Source organism: Pezoporus flaviventris, unplaced genomic scaffold (assembly GCF_033815535.1).
Source record: "Pezoporus flaviventris isolate CSIRO_AGI_PZ_B2104156 unplaced genomic scaffold, CSIRO_AGI_Pfla_v1 ptg000078l, whole genome shotgun sequence".
In the NCBI taxonomy this organism is placed as follows: Eukaryota; Metazoa; Chordata; class Aves; order Psittaciformes; family Psittacidae; genus Pezoporus; species Pezoporus flaviventris.
Window position 1 is genome coordinate 16,542,140 of NW_026892626.1, and position 25,696 is coordinate 16,567,835.

Below are 25,696 nucleotides of genomic sequence, written 5' to 3' on the forward strand. Positions count from 1 at the left end.
GCAGTGGTTGTGTGCAAGCCCTATGCAAGTGGTGTTTGTCTTGGAGCAGGAGTATCTGGTTCTCTGTCCTGGGGACGTTTCAGAGACCCACAGTGGGATATCATGTCCTGGGGAGCTGGGGCAGCTTGGATAGCAGGACCGGTTTAGTGTTCCCATTCTCTATTAGTCATGAGACCGGGAGCAGCCGGCTCCCTTGTGACCCAGCAACCCCTTTGGCATCAGTAATGGCTCAGATAAGGCCTTCAGAGCACTGGGGAAATGGCAAGGCCAAGGAATATATAAATGTCTCTGAGCTGGCTCTGAGGGGAGCAGCCACTGCTGCCTTCCTCCTGTCCATTCCCAGAGGGATGCAAGATGCGCTGCTCTATGACAGCCTTAGAGGCGGGCACTGATGCCAGCATGGGTTTGCTGGCTGTTAGCAATCCCCTTCCCTTCCTCCCATTCATCCTGTTGAGGGGAAATGAGGGTGTCTGTGCTGGGTGACTGTGACAAGATGCCTGGGCTTTGCTGGTGGGGAAGGAGCAGGAGTGTAACTCCTACGTCTTGGTTGTTTCCTAGTGGAAGAAGCACTGGTTTGTGCTGACCGACCAGAGCCTGAGATACTACCGAGATTCAGTGGCTGAGGAGGTAAGTGTGTTCTCCATCAGTATTCAACCCATTGCTCTGCACCCAGGTGCTCCCAAACCAGCCCCAGACAGGTTGTCTTCCCAAATGCTGAGGTCCTCGAGCATCACTCTTCAGAGCTTTGTGCTTCTCAAGGACCCTGCTCCCTGTGAGCCCACCACACTTTGGGGTTGTAAAGCATAGTGTCTTATTTCACCTCTTCCCTCTCCAGGCAGCTGACCTGGATGGAGAAATCGATTTATCCACATGCTATGATGTTACTGAGTACCCGGTTCAGCGAAACTACGGCTTCCAGATCCATGTAAGGAAAACACGGGAAGGAGGAAGTCTGGCTGTGGGACAGCCAATGGGGCCGCTTATGCTGTGTTGCTGCTTGGGGATGCTCATCTGTGGCAAAGGAAACATCTCCCCAGGCACATAAGAGAGGCCACTCAGCACCCCCAAAATGCTCCAGGGGTTTATGGCCTAATTCCCACTGTGAGCACGCTCAGGGATGGAGGGGCTGGATGCGACCTCCACGCAGCCAGGCAGCAGTGCCCCAGCACTGGGTGCTTGGGGCTGGGTGCAGGGTGGTATTGGGGTGTATGGGATGATCCTGATGGGTGCCATCAGCTGCTCTGAGCCCGTCCTCCTCCCTCCCTAGACAAAGGAAGGGGAGTTCACCCTCTCTGCCATGACGACGGGCATTCGCCGCAACTGGATCCAGACCATCATGAAGCACGTTCGCCCCACCACTGCTCCAGATGTAACAAGGTAAAGGGGGGAGTTTAGCAGCCCCTGCAGTTGTCTGGTTTGCTGCGCAGGAATAACTCTTCCCTTATCCCTTTTCTCTCCTCTTTCTGAGCCTGTCCGTTCCTGGAAGCTGCGGCTCTTTCTCACATCCCTCTCTCTGGGCTTATTTTGGATACGCTTTGTGGGGATGCTGATATGCTGAGTTACTCTTTTAACGCGTGCACGTTTCAAAGAGGGTTGAAAATGTGGCTTTAATTTGTGCGTAGGAATATGCAATACTGTTCCTATATCAAGGCTCCTCTGGATTCCTACCAGGTATTGTGAAACCACTTGGATTCAGTTGTGTGAAAGGGTTCCCCCTTTCCTCTGGCTACTGTTCAGCACGAGCTGCCCATCCCCTTCGCGGGTCACAGCAGCACAAGCCCAGGGTTCAGTTTAGAAGCTGTTTGGCTCGGATGTGTTTTAAACTCCAGCCAGCAAATCTTCCCTCCTCTTTTGATCTTCCAGAGCTCATTCCCCTGTAGTAACACTCGCATCTCCTCCTGCCACCAGTGCCAGAGGAAGGGACCCCCTCGCTTCACAGAGTCCCTTCTGTGGGCGCTTGTGGCTGTGGGCAAAGGGTGGTTGACCTCCTCACAGCTAACTGTGCCAGCCACACTCGTATGGGCCACCTCTTGCAGGCTTCGTGGACACGGACACACCATTAACTCCGTCTCCTGTCCTTACTGTAGCTGAAACAAGCAGGTTTTTGCCAGGTTTGTCCCTGCATTGATGGAATGGCTCTTCTCACCCGGTGCTGTTGACATGGAGATGCTCCAGCCTCTCCTTCCCCATCCCGCTTGGCACTCGGCCACTGTTTCCCAGCCCTGCCCGAGCTCTGGTGGATCTCGCGGGGGGTCTCGGGGAAGCCGCCTCTCTCCTCATTCCTGTGTGTGTTTGATTTCCATGCAATCCCAGGAAAAACTTCTCTTTGAAACTATCCGTGCTGAAGCCCAGGTTGGAAAACTGTGTTCTCTCCTGTATTAACGTTCTGTGGTTTGTATTATCTCGTGATTCACTGCATGCTCCTTTTCTGCACCTCGGATGGGAAGTCCTGCAGTTTCCATTTAGTTTTCTTTCTTTTCTTTCACCCCCCCCTTTATTATTTTTTTCCCTTAAATAAAAGCCAGAGAGAAGGGAAGAAGCAACCTGGTCTTGACACTTGATTTCCCCACACTGGTATCTTCCGATGTGACTATAGATGAAGATGAAGACCCAGGAAATTGGAGGGCATCTCTCTTCCTTTTAAGAGCCAGATATAGCCCAACAGGTTACTGCAGCGCAGCAGACCTGTGCTTGCTGCCTTTGCATCTGCTCCAAGCCCATGCAAAGTGGTTTGGCTGGTTTACCCTCATGAGAGGGTCCAAGCGCAGGTACCAGTTGGGCAGTAACTTGTTGCACTGCATTAATAGACCATGAATCACAATCCTGAGCTGGGGAAAAGGGAATTATAGGTGCACTTCTGTCGTTTTGCACTGGTTTGGATGGGGTACGTGGGTTAGTCATGTTGCTGGGGGCTGAAGGGCTGCACCATGTGTGGAGCAGGGCTGTGCTCACCGGTGCCTGCTCACAAGCCCTTTGCCGTGGTGTGGGGTATCCCATCCCATCCCATCCCACCTGGCTTCAAGCCCATCATTAACCCCTGCACCCACCTTGTGAGCAAGGCTGCTGGAAAGCCAAAGGAGACTGCCAGAGGGCTCATGATGGAGAGGTGGCCAATGTCTGCACAGCATGGCTGGGGTGCAAGAGGGACGTTAGCCTGGGTGCTTGGCTGTGCTGGGATGGTGTTGGTGTTCACCCCATCCCTAGGGCTGGTCTGACTCCGTACACACCTGCAGCTGTGTCTCTCATTAACCCACTGCCATGTCTCCACTGAGCCAAACACACTCATTACTCAAGTCCTAATTACTGTTTAGATTGCTTCATGTGTCAGCCCCTGGTGGGGGGCAGGTGCTGCTCTGCTCCCTGCTCTCAGCACTGCCCTGCAGTCTGCAGAGACACTAATTACCCTCTGCTAATGATCACCATGCAGATATAATATACCCACAAGCAAGAAGGTGGCTGCTTCAACGATGGGGCACTGGTTCCTCAGTGAGGGTGAGCTCCCCAGAGCTCCCCCAGTTGCCTGCAGCTTCTTGAACACACCATTCCTGCAGCCACGTGTGTTAACTCCCCAACTTCTCATTTGGACCTATAAATACCATTTCAAGGCAGAGATCCCCCCCACCACCACGTGATGTGAATTGATTTGGGATGGAGGAGATGTGAGATGTGTGAGCAGAATTAATAGCCCTGGGCGCTTGCGAGGGATGAAATGAGAATGGTTGGGTCAATCTTATGAGTGTCTTAACTCCGTCCCCAGTGCTGCTTCCTGACACACATCCATGCCCTTTGCAAAGCAGCAGAGGAGAAATGAGCTTGGGAGATGTGTCACCTCTAGAAATACCAAGATTATTCCATGTGGTATTTAGAGCAGCATCGTTTCTGTCTCTCATCAGCATCCAAGGGGCCCCAAGACCCCATTCCTAGTGCTCTTCTCCAGTTTAAGACTCAATCTCATCCCTGTTGTGCTGATTTTAAATGCAGCTGTAATCACTGACTCCAGACTGAGTGCCTGGCTTTGGAGTTGTGCAGTATCTTCTCATGCTTACGGAGCGAGGAGGTTTCATTGTGCTGCCTTTTGGGTTTATTCTATTAGCTGCAAGTGACAGAGCTGAAAAAGGAGTTATCTCTTGAGCTGCTTTTAGCCTGTGTGTCTTGCAACCCAGCTCTACTGAGCCTGTGGTTTGATCGTGGATGAAAGTGCATCGGAAGATACTAGCCCCAGACCCATGCAGAGTCATCTCTTCTGCTCCATCCTTTGTTTTGGGTGTATGCACATACATCGAGGTTGGTGGCTGCTGGGGTGTGTTTCCAAGGCTGGAGGAGAAGCCGTGCTGCTCCCTCCTGGTCACTGCAGTCTCAGTGCATGTGGTCCCATGGGGCAGAGCCCTGGTGGCAGAGATTTACCTGCAGCGAAGGGCCTGGGGAGCTGCTTTCCAGCTCTTCCCACTGCGTCCTTGTAGAAAGCTTATCGAGGCTATGCTGGAGGCTGGAGCCTGCGGGGAGGCTGTGGTTGTACTGGAAGCAGGGAGAGCCAGGAGTCAGCCTGGGCAAGCAGGGCTGTGCCTCCGGAGGCATCTCAGGAGCTTCTGGTAGCAAAGAGGGTTCAGCACATGCCTGCCACTCCCTCGGGATGGCTTCCTCTGCAGGCTTAGCACACTGCTGGTTTCTGTTTTGATTTTGATTTGCATGTGACGAGGCCGGCATGTATTAATAAGCTAATCCTGCATTATGGTCTATCCATAGGTTGGAAACGGTATTACCTTCCCCTGTTAACTTCTCCCTGCCTGACAAGTCTGTCTCCCCTCCCAGCCCACCACCTCAGCACTCAGAATTATTCCTTGCTTGAGAAATGGGCATTTGTTGAATAACTCTTGGCTCTCCTTTGCTGCACTGACAACCGCTCGTACAGCGTGCAGACCCCGTGCTGCCCTCAAGGTTCCCCAGGGGAGATCTGTGCTTTCAGTGCAGATAGTGGCACGGAGAAGTTTTCAACCCATTCATACCCTGACTTTGCCAAGCTCAAGGAAAACCTTCCCCCCCTGTTACCCAAGACCTTTGGGAGCTGCTCTGTGCTTCTTCGCCCCGCAGCTCTGAAGCCAGACTGACTTTGGTGGGACTGGTGGCATCCTCCTCCCTGCAAGTACATGACTGTGGCTGCATCGACCAGCGTGTGTGCATGGAGCCCTGCAACCAGGGTGGTGGGCACTGAGCCAGCCACCGGGTGCTGGATGGAGGAGCTTTGGAAGCCTCTTCCCTGCCTGGCAGGATGGTTTGGGGTGGCTGCCTCGGCCGCAGGCTGCTGCTGGGTCATGGTCACCAGCCCTGGGGCGGCTGCTGAGGAGGAGCGAGGTTGGGATCAGCTGCAGAGCAGCCGGGGTTGCTTGCACCAAAGCTTTGCACACCAGTGTGACCCTGGGGAAAGGCAGCAGCAGCTCCTGCACCTGAGAGGCAATGGGAGATGGAGGGGCAGGGGGGCACCCACGTGGCATTGGCTTGGGCTTCCAGCAGCCCCTTTCCACCCAGCTCTTCAAGGCATGCATGGGAGCGCCTGGCTGTCTCGAGCACCCGTTGACACTTCCCTTCACCCTCTCTGTGTCCTCACAGCTCTCTGCCGGAAGAGAAAAGCAAAACAAGCTCTTCCTTCGAGACTGGTCCAAAGCCGAGCGAGAAGCCAGATACGGAACAAGCTGAGCTGGACCCGGAGCAGAAGCGGAGCCGTGCGCGGGAGCGCCGGCGAGAAGGACGGTCCAAGACCTTTGACTGGGCTGAATTTCGCCCCATCCAGCAAGCCCTGGTGCAGGAGCGTGCGAACGCTGCAGACTCCTCCAGTAGCGGCTCTGCCGCCTTCCCCAGGGACACCGGTGCCACCGACGCCGACACCGGAGAGCTGGAACGGGAGCGGGCCCGGCGGCGGGAGGAACGGCGCAAGCGCTTCGAGATGATCGACGCTGTGGATGGGGCAGGGTCGGAAGAGGCGCTGAGGATGGAGGTGGATCGGATCCTGCCCGTCCCGGCAGACATCAAACCGCAGAACGTCCACGTGGAGATCGAGCAGCGCTGGCACCAAGTGGAGACCACGCCGCTGCGGGAGGAGAAGCAGATCCCCATCGCGCCGCTGCATCTCGCAAACGCCGAGGACCGGGATGAGGGGCTGTCGAAGCAGCACTTGACCACACTGCTGGAGAAGGAGGTAAAGGGGGGTGTGCGGGGGGCTGGAACAGATCCCTGGGGTAACTGTAGGAAGCCTGAGCAAGGCTTTAAAAAGCTGCTTTTATCCCTGCCTTGCAGTGGCAAGGGGTGGGGATGCTGTAGGGTCCCCTGGGGAGCTGGCAGGGCGCAGATCCGTGTCCATTCCCATTCAGCCCTGCCAGCAGCTTTCGTGTTCCCACGGCTGCAGGAGGGGCTGTTCTTGAGGAGCACTTTGTTTTACCCCCTCCCAGCCAGTACAGCCTGCACTGTACAACAGCTGGTTGTTGGCCAGCATGGCTCTGATGAGATGGGCACAACTGGTGTGTGTCAACCAGGCCCTAACATCAAGCTCCTACTTCTGTATGGCTGTAGAGATTTGTGTCTGTGGTGATGTCCACAAAACCATAACTGGCTTCAGTTGTAGCACACACCACAAAGGTTCCCTTTCTGTGGAGCCTCCATCAAACAATCTTGGGTTTGAGGAAGAGAAAGGAGGAGACTCAGCTCATTTGGAAGAGACCCATGCCTGAGATAACAAAGCTTGTTGTTAGTTGGGATTGAGGTGTATTAGGGGTACAGGCATGGAGTAACCAGGAGTATCGCCTATCCGAACTGGGCTGGGATTTGCCAGGGTCATGCCTGGCATGAGCTGGTGCCATTCATCCTTTGCTGCAGTGAGCTTTAAGGACTAAACTAATCATAACACAGTTCTTTTGGTGGGGAGGGATTTGGCCTGGCAAAATGAAACACGGATCCCAGAGCAGAGCAAAGCAGCGGTGCCATCAACAGCCCCATTCATGCTGTTCTGTATCCCCTCCAAACCCCTTGCTCCTTATGACCGACTCCCTGCTCAACTCTCTGGACTCTGTCTCTGTGTCCCTCCAGCTGGAGCAGAAGCAGAAGGAGGCCCTGGAGCTCCTGGAGCAGAACCGGCACCTGCAGGACCAGCTGAAAGTGGCACTGGGCCGGGAGCAGAGCGCCCGGGAGGGCTACGTGTTGCAGGTAGGGGAGCAGGGAGGAGAGAGAAACCATCCTCTTCTCTGTGTGTGCCCGAGGGGGACCGAATGGTGGGCTTTGGTCTGGGGTGTTTGTGGTTGCATCCTGGTTGATGCAGAGATGTACATCACTGAGTGGGCTCCAGGAGCAGCCGCTGTTCCCCTCTTTCTGTATCCCAGATACTCCCTTCGGGCTGTGGGAATAAGGCTTCCTAAGCATCGTGTAGCCCAGTGTGCTCCTGGATGAGGAGTTGGTGTGGTGGCTGTATAGGCAAACACAGCACATGCAGGTGGATCTCCTGGGCACATTCCCTGCAGCCAGAGCAGGATTTGCACCAGCGCAGCCTGTTGTCTTGGATCTTGGTGGTTTCTTCTCTTATAAGGTGCTTTTCCTCAGCAAAGCTTTGAATTGTGTTTTGGAGGTGCTGGCAAAAGAGATGGCAGAGTCTCTTGGGAAGCCTTTCCTCCCCTCCTCCAAACAAAGCGGACTTTTCCCAGCCCTTCCTCTGGGAGCATCCGTGCCTGGAGGAGCCGTGGCGCCTGCAGGGCAGCTCCTGGCTGCTCTCGTGGGTCCACAGTCCTGTTTTGTGCAGGGGCAGCATTCTGACCTCTTCAAATCTACTTGGCCAATTTGGCTCTGGATGGAAGCGGCCACACACTGAGCTCCCATGGCAGCAAACCCGGTGTTGATGCTGAATCTTGTGTCCTTATTTCCCATGGGAGGAATCTCCCCTGAAGGAGTTCCATAGGCATTGGAACCAGCCCAGGTAGGGGAGGATCTTGCCTTCCTTGCCAGTGATCTCCTTGGAGAAGTTCTTAATACATTTACTTCTGGAGTCCCCAGGCTGACGGTGCTTGCTTGGAGGAGTTCCATTGTCAATTGGCAGTGGTGGAAGAGTAACTAACTCCCACTTCCCTGGGGCAAAGGCCTTTCTTTGCCTGGAGCCTGGAAAAACTCAGGGAATGGGGCTAAAAGCTGGATGCTGAATCCATCATCAGATTGGCTGAGTTGAAGTTGGCCGTATGATACAAGGAGGAAGGCTGCAGGAGGGCTGAGAAGTCATCACTGCAGTGAGAAGTGACCCAGGCTGTGGCTTACGAGTTGGAGAGGGTTTTTGGAAGGGCTGGAGGCTTTTGCTTGCTCCAGTTTCATTGTTCTGGGGATTTCCCTTGTGTTTCCCTGGGAGCAGAGGGATTAAAGTCCTGTTGCAGAAGGGAGTAACCCCACCAAACCCTGCTGGGGTGGAGGAATGGAATCCCTGGGGTGTTCCTGCAGCCCCACACTGTGGGCAAACATCTTTTTGGATAGACCTTCTGAACTGTGGTCCCCACCTCCATCCTGCCTAGTTTTGGAGAGGTTCCCATGTTGTCTGTGGGGAGGGATGATGGAGGAGCCTGGCTGCTGCTAACCCATCCCTCCTGAGCTGCGTGAGGGGGACCCAACCCCTCCTTGGCAGCCTGAGCAGCCCCATACAGACCCCCAAGCACTCCCCTGACATAGAAGATGCCGCACGTTTCATAGGGCAGCCACTGAGATCCGCACCCTGATGCATGTGCCGTGCACCGAAGCCTCTCCGGCCTCGTGTAACCCCTCTCTTGCTCTGAGCTTCCTTGGGATGGGACATCCCTGCTGGGTGAAACAGTGGGAGCTCCTGCTCCTCACAAACAGACTGGAGATGCCCCCGGGCTCCAGTTGTGGTGGGTGGGAAGGGTCACGTACTAACCTGTCCCGGGCGGATGTTCTTGCATGTTTTTGGTGTAAAGCATGAAATATAACTTAACATAACTGAGTGTCACATCTGTGGGCTTTCCTTATCAGCGACCAGAGTACAGCAAAGGCAGGCCAAATTCCTAGGCTTCACGCTGTGCTTCTCTCACCTCTTCCTGTCTGTGTATTTTGTTTCAAGATACATCATTTCTGTCGCCTTCATGCATGGGTTCTCTCTCTGTGAGTTTTCTCGTTGCATGCTACATTGCTTTGGTTTGAATCTCACAAAGGTTGGTTTCCTTCAGTTTACATTCCCCTCACACCTTTTCCCCCTCCCTTCACTTGTCGGGCTCTTTTTATTTTGTCCTTCGTTGGGTTTGGGGTTGTTTTATTTTGCAGGTAGAGGAATTAGATCCTCCTTAGTCTTAACCTTTCACATACCAGCATCTCTGTCATGCGATGAGCAGCCGCTAAGTCCTGTTGGCAGGCACAGACATGACATTGCCACGCCGCTGTCCTGCGTTGGGGTGGGATGTGATGTCCTTGCTGTCACCTCACTTTCTGTTGTTGCTTTGGGTCGGTAGGACTGTGTTACCTGAACTGTGCACTTTTTGTTCCACAACAACCCGAACAAACATGCTCAGAAAGCACTTCTCTTCTCAACCTGTGACCATCCTTGCCTTCCTTCTCACCCTGTTTTTGCTCCTGTCTGTCTCTGTTTTACTGCTGGTGTTTCTTTTCCATCGTGTGTTGTGGTTTTTTTTTTGGTTCTGTTTGATTTTTGGTTGGGTTATTTTGTTTTCCTTTTGAGCCTGTTACTGTACAGCTGTTTGGATGTTGTGGTCCGTGTTTTCTCTTACTGGAAAGCAGTCGTTGCTCATTCAAAACTAACAAAAATAAAAGGTTAAACCAAACTATACAAATTATGCCGAGAACAAATCATCTCAATTGGAGCATGTGGGTAGCAGCCAAATCACTGCGAGGAGCTTTTCCCGTGGCCTGCCTGGCCAGAGGTGTGACACTCAGAAGGGAGAGCCAAGAGTGTTACTAACCTAGTATTTAATCGATCTTTTTAAGACCGAGGTGGCCGCCTCGCCATCAGGTGCCTGGCAGAGGCTCCACAAAGTCAACCAAGACCTCCAAAGCGAGCTGGAAGCCCAATGCCAGCGCCAAGAGCTGATCAATCAGCAGATTCAGTCACTGAAGCGCAGCTACGCCGAGGCCAAGGACGTGATCCGGCACCACGAAGCCGAGATTCAGAGCCTGCAGGCGAGGCTCAGTAACGCAGCAGCCGAGCTTTCCATCAAGGAGCAGACCCTGGCCAAGCTCAAGAGCGACCTGAGGAGCGAAAAGGAGAAAGCCAAAGAGCAGTTGGAGGAGTGGCAGCACGGCGAGGCCGCGCTCAGCTCCCAGCTAAAGGCCAGCGAGCAGAAGCTGAAGAGCGCAGAGGCTTTGCTCCTGGAGAAGACCCAGGAGCTGCGGGACCTGGAAATGCAACAGGCTCTGCAGAGGGACCATCAGAAGGAGGTGCAGCGGCTCCAAGATAGGATCGCGGACCTGAGCGGGCAGCTGAACGCCAGCGAGCAAGCGCGGATGCTCATGGAGGAGAAGCTGCAGAAGAATTACGAGGCTTTGCTGGAGAGTTGTGAGAGGGAGAAGCAGGTTTTAATACGGAGCCTGAAGGAGGTGGAGGATAAAGCCAACGAGTATGAGATCCAGCTGCAGAATAGCGAGCAGCAAATGGAGATCCTGCAGAAGGAGAAGCTGAGTGCCAAGTTCGAAGGCAGCGAGCTTGTCCACCAGTTGGAGGAGCAGCTGCTGGTGAAGGAGGCCAGCATCCAGAAACTGGCAGAGCACATCAAGGAGCTCGAAAGAGAGAGAGATCAGATCAAGTGTCGGTTCCAGGAGCTCATGAATCAGGTCGCGGAGTCGGATAACGAAGTGGCAAAGCTGCAAGCGAAGCTGAAAATGGAAGAGACCAACTACCACAACCTGGAGCAGTCATTCGAGGAGGTGTCCTATCAGTTCCAGGGCGTGCAGGAGGTGCTGAAGGAGAAAGAAGAAGAGCTGAGACACGTTAAGGAAATGCACTTGAGAATTGTGGAGAAGAAAGATCAAGATCTCAGTGAGGCTTTGGCTAAAATGGTTGCTTTAGATAGCAGTTTGGAGGAGACTAAAATAAAGCTGAAGGCCAAGGAGGAGGCTTTAAGGAAATTGGCTAGTGTAGGCACAGGTCCGTGTGCTGAGGAGGCAGAAGAGCTTGGCCACAATCTTGAGGCTGATGAAAGTCATCCATCCCCATTAGGGCAGCCTCTGCCAACTCAGGATGTCCTCCCAGCTCTGACCTATGCACTGAAGGAGGAGGAGGATGAGGTTCTTGAGACCAGCCAGAGGCAAACGGAGGAATTCGACTCCCCATCCAAAGCTGTAGAGCTCCAGGACCAAGAGCTGGTTCAGAAAGCCTTAACAAAGCCCGATGTGGGAATCATGGGGGCCAAGAGGCAAAGAATCCGTTTCTCGAGCATCCAGTGCCAGAAATACATCCATCCAGATGGATCGGAGAAGAACTGGACAAGCAGCACTTCATCAGACACGAGCCAAGACAGGTCGCTGTCTGAAGAAAGCATGTCATCGGAGCCAGCTCTTGGTTACCCATCATCAGGGACAAGTGACTCTGAGACCTATCTCTCCATTATCCATTCCCTGGAAACCAAACTGTACATCACAGAGGAGAAGCTCAAAGACGTAACGATGAAGCTTGAGAGCCAGCACGGCCATAACCAGGAGACCCTCATTGCCCTCCACCATCAGTGGGCCAGCACCGAGTCTCAGCTGCGGGAACAGCTTCAGACCAGCTTATCCCAAGTCAGTGCTTTGATCTCACAGCTCGAGAGTGAGAGGCAGGAGAAGTTGAAGCTCATAGAAAGCCACGTGAGGGAGCTGGGAGCTTTCCAGCTGAGGAATGATCAAGCCCTGACTTGCTTAGAGAAGTGCAGGGAGCAGCTGAGGTCTTTCCCCACATCCGACAAGGAGAAAGAAGGTGATTTGTTCCTTGTTACTCTCTCCAGCATGGAAACGACTTTATCAAACGCAATCCAAGCCTTGAGAGGGGCACCATCCGAGTGTCAGCAGAGTGAAAGGCTTATCACGGAGAGCCCTGCTCCGGAAGGAGGGGTTTTGGGAGAAGAGGAGCATGTCTCCAAGGAGCAGCGAGTGGAAGTGTTTGACATGAGCCAGCTGAGGTGGCTTTCAGAGAGAGTGGCCTTTGAGGCTTCTCTCATCAACCAAATAGCTGAGTCCTTGAAAAACGCAAGCTCCGAGATATCCCACCTTCTGAGAGAGATCCAGGGCACGGCTGAGGTGGTGTTGTTGGAGCCAGCGAATGTTTCTCATACAGCCATCAGTTTGGCCAGCGTCCTGTCTAAGAAGCTGCTGCTGGAAGGGGAATTCTGGAGCCAAGTGGAGGAGCTGAGAGTGCACTTGAGCACCAGAGAAGGAGAAGCCGAGGGCAAACCAGAAGCAACAGGTTTGGGCTTTGCTCCGTGTTTTCTCAGTGCGGTAGCAGATGCTGCGTTGATCAAGGCAGAACTTGGGTTTGTTGCACAGAAAATGAGGGAGTCTTTTCATCAGAGATTAAAAACCATCGAAGAAGACCTCCATAATACCAAAACAGCCCTCCAGCAGCATAAGTGCATGCTGGAGGAGATCATCGGAGCGTACAGGACTCCTGCTTTTGACAGAGTCATGCGCCAGATTACTGAAGCACTCGAGATTCAGAAAGATGCTTCGGAAAGAACCCAGATCTCTTGGGATGGGAGCCATCTCCAGACGGGGCCGTGTCAGGAATTAGCCAAGAGGGAGCAGCCTGGCAGCCTGGTGGACTGTAGCGGTGAAGCTCTTGTTTCCATTCAGGAAGATCTTGCCCAGCAGCTGAAGGACAAAGCTAATGTTCTGAAGGAGATATCTGTTGCCTTACTCTCTCTGCCTCCTGAGGAGGCAATGAGAGACTGTCAGAAGCTCCTGAAGATATCTCAGAGTCTTTCGTACCGTTCGTGCATGGGAGACCTTGGAAGGTATTCCTCTTTGTTAGTCCACGATGCAATTGTCCAGGCTCAGGTTTGTTACGCCGCTTGCAAAGTGCGGCTGGAGTACGAGAGAGAGATGAAGTCCTACAAGGAGTCCTTGCAGAGCATGGATGCTCTCTGCCAAGAGCGCGTGAAGACGGTCTCTCTCCTTCGGGATGAGTATGAAGACTTGCTCAGGAAGCAGCAGGGGGAGTACAGCGAGGTGATTGCCATGCTTGAAAGGGAGAACGCTGATCTCAAAGCGAAGGTGGCCCAGCTCGACGCTCAGAGGAGGCTCCTGGAGGAAGAAGAGCATAAACACAGCAAGAGCTTGAGCGAGTTACAAGGACGGTACGAAGAGGAGATCCGAAACGTGCTAGAGCAGCTGAACAGGACAGAGGATGCTCTGAAGGCTGAGAGGACAGAAGGGCTCAGCCAGCTGGATGCTGTTGTCCGTGACAAGCAGAACATGGAGCGGTACCACGTGGAGCAGATGCAGATGCTGGAGGACAAGTTTCAGGCCAAGATCAAGGAGCTGCAGGTTATCCATGGCGAGGAGCTGCAGGCGCTGCAGGAGCACTACAGCCAGAACCTGCAGCGCCTGCAGGAGACCCTGGACGAGTACCAGAGGCAGCACCCCGAGGTGTCCCCCGCCATGGACCCGGGTGATGGGGATGCCTGGGTGCCCACTGGGGCTGGTGGCACGGGGCAGGACCCTGGGAGTGACCTGGACTCCATGCATGGCCTGAGGGAACGCATCCAGGAGCTGGAGGCCCAGATGAACGCCATGAGGGATGAGCTGGAGAACAAGCATCTGGAGGGGAACGCTTCCACCTTGAGGGAGAAATACCAGAAAGACTTTGAAAACTTAAAGGTTTTGATATGTTTTAACACTTTTTTCCTGCTGCTGAGTGACTGGGAGGGTGTGTTTGGTCCTGGGGTTTGCTTGTTGAACCTAAGGGCATTCCCCTAAAGAGCCAGCATGCTGAAGTGAGCCCCAGGGTCTCTATAAAGCATCCCCATGGTTGGGTATTCTAAATGCATTGCTGAAGGGTTGGTCTCAGTGGGGGAGTTAATGCTTGGAGGTGGTCTTTGTATAGAGAGGGAGAGTGACAAAGCAGCTTGATAACTTCACTCTCTTTCATTATGAAGACCGTAGTGTTTCTCCTCATACCTGAGGCATACGTTTTATTTGTGGCTTCCCTTTAAAAGCATTCCTCAACTCTGTCTTTCTCAATCTGATCCCATCTCCAGCCTGTCTCTGCTGCCCTCAAAAATGCGGGACGAAATGGAAACTTAATGTTTTCCTGGGAAAAGTAGCTGCAACCATGCCAAATTCCATAGCAAACCGCGAGGCTGTGAGGAGAACCACCCTGATGGTGCACAGCGTGAGTCCTTACACAACAAACAGTGCACAGTTACAGGCAACCCAGGCGAGGTGCAGAGGAACCCATTGGCAATGGAACGCCATCGTTCGCATCGCTCCTCCTGTAGTGACTGGCTGTCAAGCTGGCCTGAGATGCTGCAGCATCTCAAACAACCCTCTTGGCTTTGGTGTTTGGCTGTTGCTGGAGGAGCATTTCCAGTTGGGAAGTGGATTTAGGGTGGCAGAGGACTCCTGGCAGCACCAGGTTGAAAGGGCAGCGCACCGGCTGTGTGCAGAGGCCGTGCTGGTGAGGCTTCCATGGAGTTCTTCAGTCAGCAGAAGTACAGGCAAGCTTCCTCCCAGCCATGAGATCCTCAGTGGATGGGGGTAACGTGTGGCTCAGCTCCAGCCAAAAGCTGGTTTTAACGTGGGGAGAGCAGTAGCTCTGCTGCATCCCATCATATGAATCAAGTGCCCTGGGGAGAGCAGAGTGGAGCAGTGGTGCTCACTCAATGCTGTCTCTTAACCCTTAGGAAGGGAAAGTCCTTGAACTCCTCACTCAGGTCAGCAGGACACAGGGATAACCTTGTTCTGTGAGCCAGGCACCCTGGGTGGTGCTGGTACCAAGGGATGTTCTTGCTTTGGAAGAAGGCAAGCAGAGGTATCCAGGAGGAGAGCAGAGTAAGCCAGCTTCTCTGTGCACCTTGGTAGGAAGCAGAGGGACTTCCTTCGGCTAGAAAGCTCACCAGGCTATGGCAAACCTGCCCAGTTTACAGGCTTAAATGTACTTGATTCTTCTCATCTGAACCCCATGGAGAATATAGCATCAGTAACACGAGGTGCTGGGTTGCACATGTTCAAATGGTCCTGGATTTCTAGCAATGCATTTACAATACATTAAATACTGCCCCTACAGCCAGACCTATGGAGAAGTGTTTTCCTCCAGCGTTAGAGGTGTAATGGAGAGCTCTGCAAGGCTGCTTCATGCCACTCCAAGACAAGTCCAGACGGGTTCTGGCTCTGAGTTACGAGTTCCAAAAGCAAGTAAGGCTGAGGAAGTAAACAGTGCCTTGGGGTTAAAACATAAAGGTGAGGAGAAAAAGCAGCAGAGCTGAAAACAGGGAGTGAGAATGGGCGTAGGCTACAAAGCAGTGGACAGAAAGTGATGCTGAGGAGGGTGTATGTTAGTGTAGGTCAATGGTATGAGACTGTCATGAGCATTTTGGTCACTGGGGGGGGGGGTGGGGGGATGGTGTGTGAATCTGTCCCCCTTAAATTTCCCCTGGAAAACACGAATGTGAATCCAGAAGGAATCCATCAGGAAATACAGGCAGCCTGTAGCATGAAGAGGGAGAAAAGCCCAGTGCAGTGCTCAGCATCAGGTTTGCCCCCAGCTGTCTGCTGGGGCTCTTGCACCTTGTCCTCAGTGCATGCCCCTTCCCAGCTCATAGCTTGAGCCTGCCTGTGGCTTTGCTGTCCTGCCTCTGTCCTGCAGCTGTGTGTCCATTGGGATCCCAAAGCCCTCAGTGGGGTTGCCAGGCTGCTGGCTGAGCTGGAAACAGGCGTCTGGGGCAGAAGGACCATGCTGGAATGCAGGATCTCACCCCTGATGACTCCTGGCTCCCCAGAGCACTGCTCCATCTCCTGGCCTAAGTTCACTCCTTTTAATTCCATTAGCAGGTAATTGCCCGTGCAGCATTGGAAGCAATGCTCAGTGGGAGTTAAGGTCTTGTTGCTGTCAGGAGTCACCTGCTGTCCACCCCAGAGCTGGCTGTATGGGATCAGACAGTGCAGAAGAGAGCAGGAAGAGCACAGTAGGGTCTAGTGACTGCAGGACAAGCCCTGACCTCGTGAGGTCCATCCCCATGATGCAGCATCCCCACGATGGAACTTGAGTGCCACACCGCAATGCAGCTCCTGGTGCTCTCACCACCACTGCGATGCCAGCCCCACACAGGCCAACCCCTTCCCCTGGTCCCTTTTTTGCAGGCAACATGTGAAAGGGGCTTTGCAGCCATGGAGGAGACGCACCAGAAGAAGATTGAGGACCTGCAGCGGCAGCACCAGCGGGAGCTGGAGAAGCTGCGGGAGGAGAAGGACCGCCTGCTCGCAGAGGAGACGGCTGCCACCATTTCAGGTATGGGGACATGGCACAGGGTCCCCTGCCATGGGGCAGCTCCGTGTTGATGGGGACAAGGGGATGGGGTTTGCTCCAATATAGAGGAGCAGAGTGTGGGATGGGTAGGCATCACAGAGCGATGGGAAAGGGCTGGTGGGAGAGATGTTGTGGATGGAGGCCCATCTCCTGGTCCTTCTCCAAGCTTGGTACCCTTCGTCTTGGTCTGATCTGTTTTCTGTTCCATCTCATAACGGCATTGGTCGTTCCTGTGGTTAATTCATTGCCAATTTCACACTGAATTCATTCTTCAGTGCCCCAGGGAGCTTGAAAGCACTGGAGCCCAGGGCTCTGCACTAGGAGTGCCACAGCCCAGGAAAAAACTATGGGAATAGGACAATTGTTTGGACTTCATTAAAATTGGCAGAAGCCAGGGACACAGACTGAAGCAGTGGGAGGTTCATGGGGATGAGTTGGGTTTTGTTCCTTTAAAAACCAAACTAAAGCTCTTAATAGAATGCCCTTGGGTGGAATGGTGCTGGGTGCTGATGCTGTGCTGGGTACCAGCACTGTGTTGGGTGCTGATGCTGTGCTGGGTACCAGCACTGTGTTGGGTGCTGATGCTGTGCTGGGTACCAGCACTGTGTTGGGTGCTGATGCTCTGCTGGGTACCAGCACTGTGTTGGGTGCTGATGCTCTGCTGGGTACCAGCACTGTGTTGGGTGCTGATGCTGTGCTGGGTACCAGCACTGTGTTGGGTGCTGATGCTCTGCTGGGTACCAGCACTGTGTTGGGTGCTGATGCTGTGCTGGGTACCAGTACTGTGCTGGGTGCTGATGCTGTGCTGGGTACCAGTACTGTGCTGGGTGCTGATGCTGTGCTGTCCCCCCACAGCCATTGAAGCCATGAAGAACGCACACCGGGAGGAGCTGGAGCGAGAGCTGGAGAAGTCCCAGCGCTCCCAGATCAGCAGCGTCAATGCCGACATCGAGGCCCTTCGAAGGCAATACCTGTAAGACCATCATCATCCTCCATCACTGGGTCTCATAAGGAGATCACACATGTGGGACTCTCCTTTCTCCCCTTTGATTTTGACTGAGCAAAACAGCCAAGCAGCTTTGTTAACCTTGATGCATCCATGTGGGATGTGTAAGTGTGCAAATACTCTGGTCCCAAGTGCCCAGAGCAAGCTTAGAATCATGGAATGGTTTGGGTTGGAAGGGACCTTAAAGCTCATCCAGCTCCAAGCGGGGACACCTTCCACTAGAGCAGCTTGCTCCAAGCCCCTGGCCTTGAACACTGCCAGGAATGGGGCAGCCCCAGCACCTCTGGGCACCCTGTGCCAGTGCTTAGATCCCAGTGGCGTTGTCCCGGCAGCAGAGTGTGCGTGCAGGGAGGGCATTGCTCGTGTGTGTTCCACAGGGAGGAGCTGCAGTCGGTGCAGCGGGAGCTGGAGGTGCTTTCGGAGCAGTATTCCCAGAAGTGCTTGGAGAACGCTCACCTGGCGCAGGCGCTGGAGGCTGAGAGGCAGGCCCTCCGCCAGTGCCAGCGCGAGAACCAGGAGCTCAATGCCCACAACCAGGTGAGATCCCCACCGTGCCCAGGGCAGGGGGTGGCAGCCCAATGGGGCAGCACGGTGGGTGCCAGGCCGTGGCCGTGCTCCCCATTCCCACACGGTTCTCTCCTTCTCCTCCCCAGGAGCTGAATAACCGCCTGGCTGCGGAGATCACGCGATTGAGGACCCTGCTGACCGGGGAGGGCGGGGGAGAGGCTGCTGGGTCGCCTCTTACACAGGGCAAGGATGCCTACGAGCTGGAGGTGAGTGAGCTCTGCTGTGCCCAAGGGGCAGCACTTTGGACCCCTGAGAGCATCCCACAGCCCTCCATCGTGCCGTGCATTGGGTCTGTGTGGCTGCTCAGTGCTGTGCACTGGGGCATGATTATGGAGTCCTGATGTTCCTTTCTCACACACACCCTTCTGAGGCTGTTTGTCCCCTGCGATCCAGTCCCTACAAAGCAGTGGGGGGAGAAAACAAGGGGTGTGCAGGGAGCTTGGGCACGTTCCCAAGAGACCCAGGGCTCATCTTGTTGGTGAACCAGAAGATGGGTGAACCAGCAGCCTTTACGGAGCAGGTTGTGCCCCGGAATCACCAGGCACAGCGGGAGAGCATCTCGGGCTCATGCTGCATCTCTTTGGTGTGGACATGGGCTGCTTTTGTTCCCACAGGTCCTGCTGCGGGTCAAAGAGTCAGAAATCCAGTACCTGAAGCAGGAGATCAGCTCCCTCAAAGACGAGCTGCAGACAGCACTGAGGGTAATGCCGGGGATGGTTCTGCCATCCTCTTACGTGCTCTGCTCCTGTGTGTGCTTGCATTTCAGCTCGCTTAGAGCCATATTTGAAGCAGTAGTTAATGTTTCCCCTGCATGGGGCTGAATACCCATTTGGTGTCATCAGTAAAGCACTCCACAACCGTGTCAGCTTAGGACTTACCTCCCACAAGGGAGACCGTGTGGGAGACATCCCTCCAGTGCTTTACCCCTATTCCTATCGCATCAGATCAGATTTAAATGGTAGAAACAATCGGGGTTAGGGATCTGCCCAGCCTCCCAGCACTGGATCTGGTTTGCCCTGGGTGGCCTCTGTGCCAAGGCTATTTCTGGGAATTCTCCTGGATTTCTGTGTCTTTGCTGAAGCACAGACAAGTAATCCTGTAACAAAGGGGCTACATGCATGGGCAGTGCTGTATACTCTTCCCCTTTAAGGTCTTTTAGGGTATTTAAGGTCCCTTCCAACCCTAACCATTCCACGCTCACCATTGGAAGAGCTTTGTGCCTCTCCCAACCCCTGCCCCACTGTCAGAGGCAGCTTTGAGGGTGTGTATGAAATGCGTGCATGGCCCCGGCCAAGCATTTCTCCCTGTTGCCGGCTCTTCCTCCATGGGCATTTGCCAAGCTCCTCTTCAGTGCATTCACAACCTCCTTGGCTCCAGCTGCGTGTCTGACTCCATTGGGTTGCTCTCGTTCCTTTTGCCAGGATAAGAAATACGCCAGCGACAAGTACAAGGACATCTACACGGAGCTGAGCATCGTGAAGGCCAAGGCAGACTGTGATATCAGCAGGTTGAAAGAGCAGCTGAAAGCAGCCACAGAAGCTCAGGGAGAGAAATCCCCTGTGAACACCACTGTATCGGGATATGGTCAGTGCTCCTCCATGGGTTTCCTGGCATCCCAGCCCTTGTGTAGCAATAGGTCCAAGTATAGGACTTGCCACGAGGCTGTTTTGCTGTTTCATGCTGCTTCCCACCTCCACTCCTTGCAGTGGAGCTGCCCTCCTGTGGCAGTTCCTCCTTCCAGCCCACAGATGGGAAGTGGATGGGATTTGAAAGCCTTCTGGCCCTTTGCATTGGGAAAACCTCACGGTACAAGGGAGTGGAGACCCCTGAGAGCCCCCTCTGACCATACAGCAGCACTGCTTGAGTTGGGCACAGCAAGGCACTCGCTTGGGATGGGAGGGCATGAGAGCCCCAGCCCCGCTCCTTGCAGGGCTGCAATGGACACCACATTAACACCACTTCTTCTGCTTCTTCCCAGATATAATGAAATCAAAAAGCAACCCTGATTTCTTGAAGAAAGACAGATCCAGTGTTAGCCGGCAACTAAGGAATATCAGGTCAAAGGTGAGCACAGATCTCCTGCCCCATATGATGGGAATACCCAGTGTTACTCTCCAGTGGGAAGGAATGGAAGGGGAAGAAAACTGGGAATTTCCCAGTCACTAGTGCTAGTCACTGGGAAGAAAAGTGAGCTTTTGACTGTGGAATGGTTGGCTGAGCAGGCCCCCATGATACCCACACACACTCCTGACCCTTCTGAGAGGGAGGGGTGAAGTTGCTCCCCACTTGAAGGATGAAGCTCACCCTGTTCTTTGGTCTTTCACAGGATGACTCTCCCAGTATTTGCTCCCCGTTTTCAGTTGAAATTTAGGTGGAAACAGGCACATCATTCTAGGGTTTAGTGCTCATCACTGCAAGGTTTTTGGTCTTTATGTGGAACAGCGATGCTTTGGTCCTGGGTGTATTTAACACACACTTTGCTTGTGTGTTAACACGGTGCAGATGGCCCTATGTTCCTCTGGCTGCTGGTCCCAAAGCCCAGTGATGCTGAGCCAAACTCTCCTGCTTGGCCTGTGATTCTGTGTTCCACACTGGCTGTTGCTTTGGGACCACAGGGATAGAAAGGGCAAACAAATCTGCTCAAGGCATCATTAACCATAGGTCAGTTGAAGGAAGATCAGCATGGGCAAAGCCTGCTTTGCCTTCGCCACCGCATACCTGGTGTCTCATGCTGATGTTTGAAGTGGTTGGGACCTTGTGTGGAGCAAGAAGCTGGGCAGGCAGAAGGCTTCTAGCTCGGTGCCCCTGCAGGGGATACAGGCTGTGCTGCACGGAGTAAATGCAGAGAGCATCCTCCTGCATTTCAGGGCAGCCCAGACCTGCTGGGCCAGGTCTGATGTTGGGTTTCCCTTCACCACTTCAACTCATGGCCCTTTATGGACTGGTCCCCGCTGTGTGTGTTGCTTGGTGGGGAAGGAGTTGAGGAGAGCAAGCATGGGCTCTGCCTGCTCGCCTCGCTGCGGGGGGGATGCTGGGGCTGTACCAATGCATCCAGGATTGATGAGCTTCTCGTTGTGTTTCTGTTTCTCTTTGTTTTGCCTCTTCCTTCCACAGTCCGTTATTGAGCAGGTCTCATGGGATAACTGAAATGAACCCGAGTCCAGGTTCCCTGCCACGTAGGTAAACAGACCAGCACCCACCAAGCCCACCACCACCACCACCACCACCGGAGCGGCCACTTTTGCATGCACATGGCAAACCAGAGTCCTTCTGCTCTGAATGACTGTGGTTTATTTATGGCTAATTACTGCAGGAGGAAGGGGGGGGGAAGGCGAGCAGTCAGTGTAGCCAAGATGCAGATGAAATGCAGCTCTTTTCCATAGGGAATATGTTTCTTGTCTTCCTGCTCCTCCCACCCTCGCCAGCACAGCTGCCCATCACGGAGAGGATTTGGACACGGTTCCTGTTGGCTGTGTTGGGAGCGTGGGACACTGAGTGTGCATGCTTGGATGACTCTGCATGCCTCGGGCTAAACTTCAGCAGCATCCAGGTCTTGTAGGACAGCAGCTGTTTGCTGTTAGCCAGGATGAGGAGTGGATTGGGGATGCCTGGAAATGCCTTTCCCACATAGGCCTGGAGCATGTAAAGTGGTGGCCCTGGTCTCAGCTGCAGAGGGGATGTCCCGAGCTGCCCTAAATTTCCTTTACCTATAGTCGCTGCTTCTTTAGGTTGCTCTGTGCCTGAGCAAAAAGAGTCTTCCTCACACAGTAACCTTCTCCTCCTGCTTTCCAGGATTCCTCTTGCTTCCCAGTGTCCACTCTACTCGCTCTCCATCCCTTTGGCATTGCACCTCCATCCCGCTGGCCTGAGGCTTCCGAGCTCATCCAGCAAAAGGAGGGAGCTGTGAGGCAGATCCTAATGACCCTTGAGTAACTGGAGCAATAGTTGCTTTCCTGACCCATGGTAAAGACTGAAGTTAGAGCACCTGCAGAGGGAGCTTAGGGAAGGGAGGGGAGCTCCCCAGCTCGATGGAGAGCCCCAGAAGTCTGATGAAGGATGCCTTTGTCACAGATATCCTCCTACATTAGTCTCCTTTCATCAGGCTCAACTTGAATGGGCTGTGAGAGTGCCTATGGGGTGGATTTGCTGGAATTTGTACCATCAGGCAGAGCAGGCTGATGGTTCCTGTTGTCTCCTTCCATCCCACTGGAAATCAGATGCACCAACTGGAATCCATGGGTTGCTGCCCATTTAACGAGGCCCAAAGTAAACTTCCTTTAGGAAGTGTGTGTTCAGATATATCCCAAGAGGCTCTGCTGCCCTTTGAAAAGAGAGCACGCAGCATTTGGGAATACAGCCCAGTCCCTTTTAGTGCTTTCATTTCCGTGCTGCTCCGTTCCGTATCTGTGGGGCTGTGGGAGGAGGAACATGGAAAGCAGTTCAGTAACCATGGGAATCTGCACAGCCTCAGGGCAAGTTCATCCTGGATTCCTGCCTTGATAAACACACATTAAAGAAACCCAGCCCCAAAGTCTTAACCTGTGCTATGATTGTACATAGGGAAGTACAAGCAGAAGGGGAGCTGGTTGCCTCTTAATAGAAGGGGCTTTGTGTTCAGGTCAGTGCCTTTTGAACCTGCCCTGTCGTGGTCTCTAAAGCATATCATGACCCAGCCTAGGCCACAGCTTTGGGGCTGCAGGATGGAGTGGAGGTTGGTGTTAGGCTTGTGCACCTGCTTGGGGGTAATGTCAGGTTAAAGGTGTTGTATAGGGGCAAGCAGTTTGCTTCTGGGTTTCTACCCCTGTTCTCCTGGGTGCCCACGTGTAGTGAGAGCTCACAAATCCACATGCTGAGGACTAGCGGGATGGGTTTTCCTGGTGTCTCTGAGTGTTGTGCCTTGCAGGCTGGATGCTGCATCCGAATTGGATCAGCCATCACATCCTGCTAGACCTAAAGCGGGCATTGAGCGTGTCCTCTGTCTAACCCGGAGCAGTAGAGGCAAGCTTTGGCTTGGGAGAGCCCCCCGATGGGCTTAGAGAAAGAGTGGGATTGTCTCTGGCAATAAGAACGCAGTTACAGGGCTGCTTGAGCACAGCCCATACATTGACTGGAGCCAGGGGTGTCCCACATGGATGCAGTGATGGGGGAGCACCAGGCTGCAGGTCCTGCTCAGCAGCACAGTGCTTTAAAGCATAGCAGATCCGAGCTCTCCTGCCCTGGGCTCCACTGAAATCACCCCCAGCACCACCGCAGGCTCTGGGCCATTTTCCATGTGGAGCTAATCCCGCTTGCAGCATCCTCAATCTCACTCTCTCTCTAGGCTTTCTTCACCAATAACCACCCTCCATAATAACCCTGTGTTCTCTCTTAGCCTGTCCCACTAACCCCTCCACCCTGAGGCCACTCTCCTGCTGCCTCCATCTTCTCCTGAGCATCTCACCCTTTCCGTGGTACCCCAGGTCCCACCGCCCCGTATCCCAACGCCGCGTGTCTTTTGTCTCTGCCAGAGTCTGAAGGAAGGCCTGACTGTGCAAGAACGCCTGAAGCTTTTTGAATCCAGGGACTTGAAGAATGCCTAGTTCTCCCCGCTCCGCTTGACCACGCGCACCTCCCAGCTTGAGGCAGCACAGCACCAGCACCGTTTGTCTTCTCCTTCCTTAACGACTGTCCTTTCGCTGTCGTTCGTCTCGATGCCCCTCCACACACACACACGCAACCGACGGGACCCGGCGCCGCGGTGATGGTGCCACCCCTTTGCCTCCCCAGCTCCTTTCCCTTGCTTGTGAGATGCTCCAGAGACTCTTGAGAGGGAGAGGAAGGGATTGGAGTGGGGTGGTTTCCCCCCCCTGCCCCACTCCTCTCTTTGGCGCTTCGTAGGAGAATCCTTCCTTTACTGTAAACCATTACACTAAGTGTCAGTATTAAGGCTCAGTAGCCTGTTAATAAGCTAGCTCTGTCGTACCAACCGTTTTGGTATGCAAGCAGGGCCTGGGTGGTGGTATCGGCCATACCCAGCCCTTACTGCTGTCAAGAGACCCAGTGCTCAGAGCACACCAGGAGCCTAATCTTAACCATTGGATCTCGATTGCATTACTTGCACCTACAAGGAGGGGAAAAGCTGTCGGGGAGCGCAGCCTGGAGGTACAAACACTGACATCCCGCTGGAGAAGGATGCAAGAAGTGATTCCCCCTGCCCCGTGACTCTGCTGTATCCTGAATGTAGGCGATGCCGGAGCCTGGTGGAGCTTTGGTGGCTGCAGTGGTTGTGGATAGGGAGCTGCAGATGCTCCAGGGCACCATCGAGCCCGCCCCAGCGGCGTGTCTTTGCCTCCCGTCTCGCTGGTGGTTGGAGTTGGTGTTTTGGGGGCCCGAGCTGTAAGATCACTTCTTTGCCTCTGTTAGATCAAGCCCAGCACTCTCTTTTATTGCTGTTACTCCCTTCCTCTCATTGAGTCCCGTGTATCCCAGGGTCTGTGCGCATGTGAAACTCCCTTTTCCTAGTCAAAGGAAAGTAGAGTAGAAAAGTAGAGCCGATAACTGACTGAAAATGCACAGTGCTCAATGCATATAATGCTCCTTTTTTATCAGCTTCTTGAATTCAAACTCTTCTTGTCAGCAGGGCAGCTCCTATTTTAATTCTTTAATCTTTTTTTTTTTTTTTTTCCTGAAATAAAGATCTCAAAACCATTCCATGCTTCAGACCTTCTCAGTCCTGATGGCTTCCGTAGTCAAAGAGCATCCAGCTCAGCACCGTGAGGCTGATCCATGGATGCAAAGTGAGCTTTAAGGGAGCTGGCAGCACTGGACGCAGCACATGAGGTCGTCTTCCTAGAGAAAGCCTGTGCTGCTTCATCCTGGGCTGAGTTTAAAGAGGCCACTTGGTCCTCCCTCACCATGCAGAGCTAAAGCAGTGCTCTGGCACATTGGCTTCCCAATTGGCCCTGTTTAGCTGCTGGTTGACCCACGTCACGTTGTGCTGGGCTGTTAAAGATGCACCCGAGGCTTCACGTGGAGCAAAGCTTCCTCTTGTCTGTCAGGTGCTTAACACACGGTTGAGGCAGCTCTGTGTGCTTTCATGGCTGATTTTGGGGCTGTTAGGTGGTTGTACAAGCACAGCCCATAGAGCAAACTCTCACGGCAGCCCTGGCGCAGTGAGCACCATGGCGGTGGTTCCAGGCACCTCCAGTCCTGCCAGGTTGGACCATTCTGGAGCGTTCACCTTCATCCTTCCATCACAGCAGCAAGTTTCTGTCTGGGACCCTCAGCAGGAGATGGCCTCATCTAACCATGAATCAGGCCCTCATCCAGCTTGTGAGGCCTTGCCATGGCCAGGTGCTTGGCCTGGCACCTCATGGCAGCATCTGGTGCTGCCCATAGGAGCCCCATTCGTCCCCAGCAAAGATGCCAGCACTGAGCAGTGAGCAGAGCGTGTACCGGGATACTCTCCCATTGCGATGCTCTGTAATCTCTGCCCGGGTGTACACGGACATCCTGGAGACAGGAGCAGGGCAGGAAGGCTGCTCGACCACTCGGATGCAGAGGCTCTTCCCTCGTCAGCAGGCACGTGCCCTCGGATGGACCCAGGAGCCTTTCCAGCCACGATCCACGTGGACCACATCGGATCAGTCAGTGCTGCTCCTGGCATC

At 53.9% G+C, this 25,696-nt stretch overlaps 1 protein-coding gene across 7 annotated transcripts in view; it reads left to right on the forward strand.

Annotated features, from left to right (window-relative positions):
• MPRIP (myosin phosphatase Rho interacting protein) overlaps positions 1-23,745 on the forward strand; it is a 72,544-nt gene extending 48,799 nt beyond the window's left edge. For 2 of the 7 annotated variants that reach the window (XM_061473573.1, XM_061473578.1), the window contains exons 11-25: positions 559-627; positions 836-925; positions 1,268-1,377; positions 2,314-2,352; positions 5,605-6,190; positions 7,075-7,191; positions 9,970-13,830; positions 16,312-16,459; positions 17,333-17,450; positions 17,861-18,020; positions 18,137-18,256; positions 18,665-18,751; positions 19,472-19,634; positions 20,029-20,114; positions 23,558-23,745. In XM_061473573.1, the coding sequence (XP_061329557.1) occupies positions 559-627; positions 836-925; positions 1,268-1,377; positions 2,314-2,352; positions 5,605-6,190; positions 7,075-7,191; positions 9,970-13,830; positions 16,312-16,459; positions 17,333-17,450; positions 17,861-18,020; positions 18,137-18,256; positions 18,665-18,751; positions 19,472-19,634; positions 20,029-20,114; positions 23,558-23,629 (5,826 nt within the window). In that variant the 3' untranslated portion in view covers positions 23,630-23,745. Of the gene's footprint in view, positions 1-558; positions 628-835; positions 926-1,267; positions 1,378-2,313; positions 2,353-5,604; positions 6,191-7,074; positions 7,192-9,969; positions 13,831-16,311; positions 16,460-17,332; positions 17,451-17,860; positions 18,021-18,136; positions 18,257-18,664; positions 18,752-19,471; positions 19,635-20,028; positions 20,115-21,164; positions 21,231-23,557 lie in introns of all 7 variants that reach the window. The other 5 variants (XM_061473577.1, XM_061473576.1, XM_061473574.1 and 2 more) reach the window with 5 other exon arrangements.
• The last annotated feature ends 1,951 nt before the right edge of the window (positions 23,746-25,696 follow it).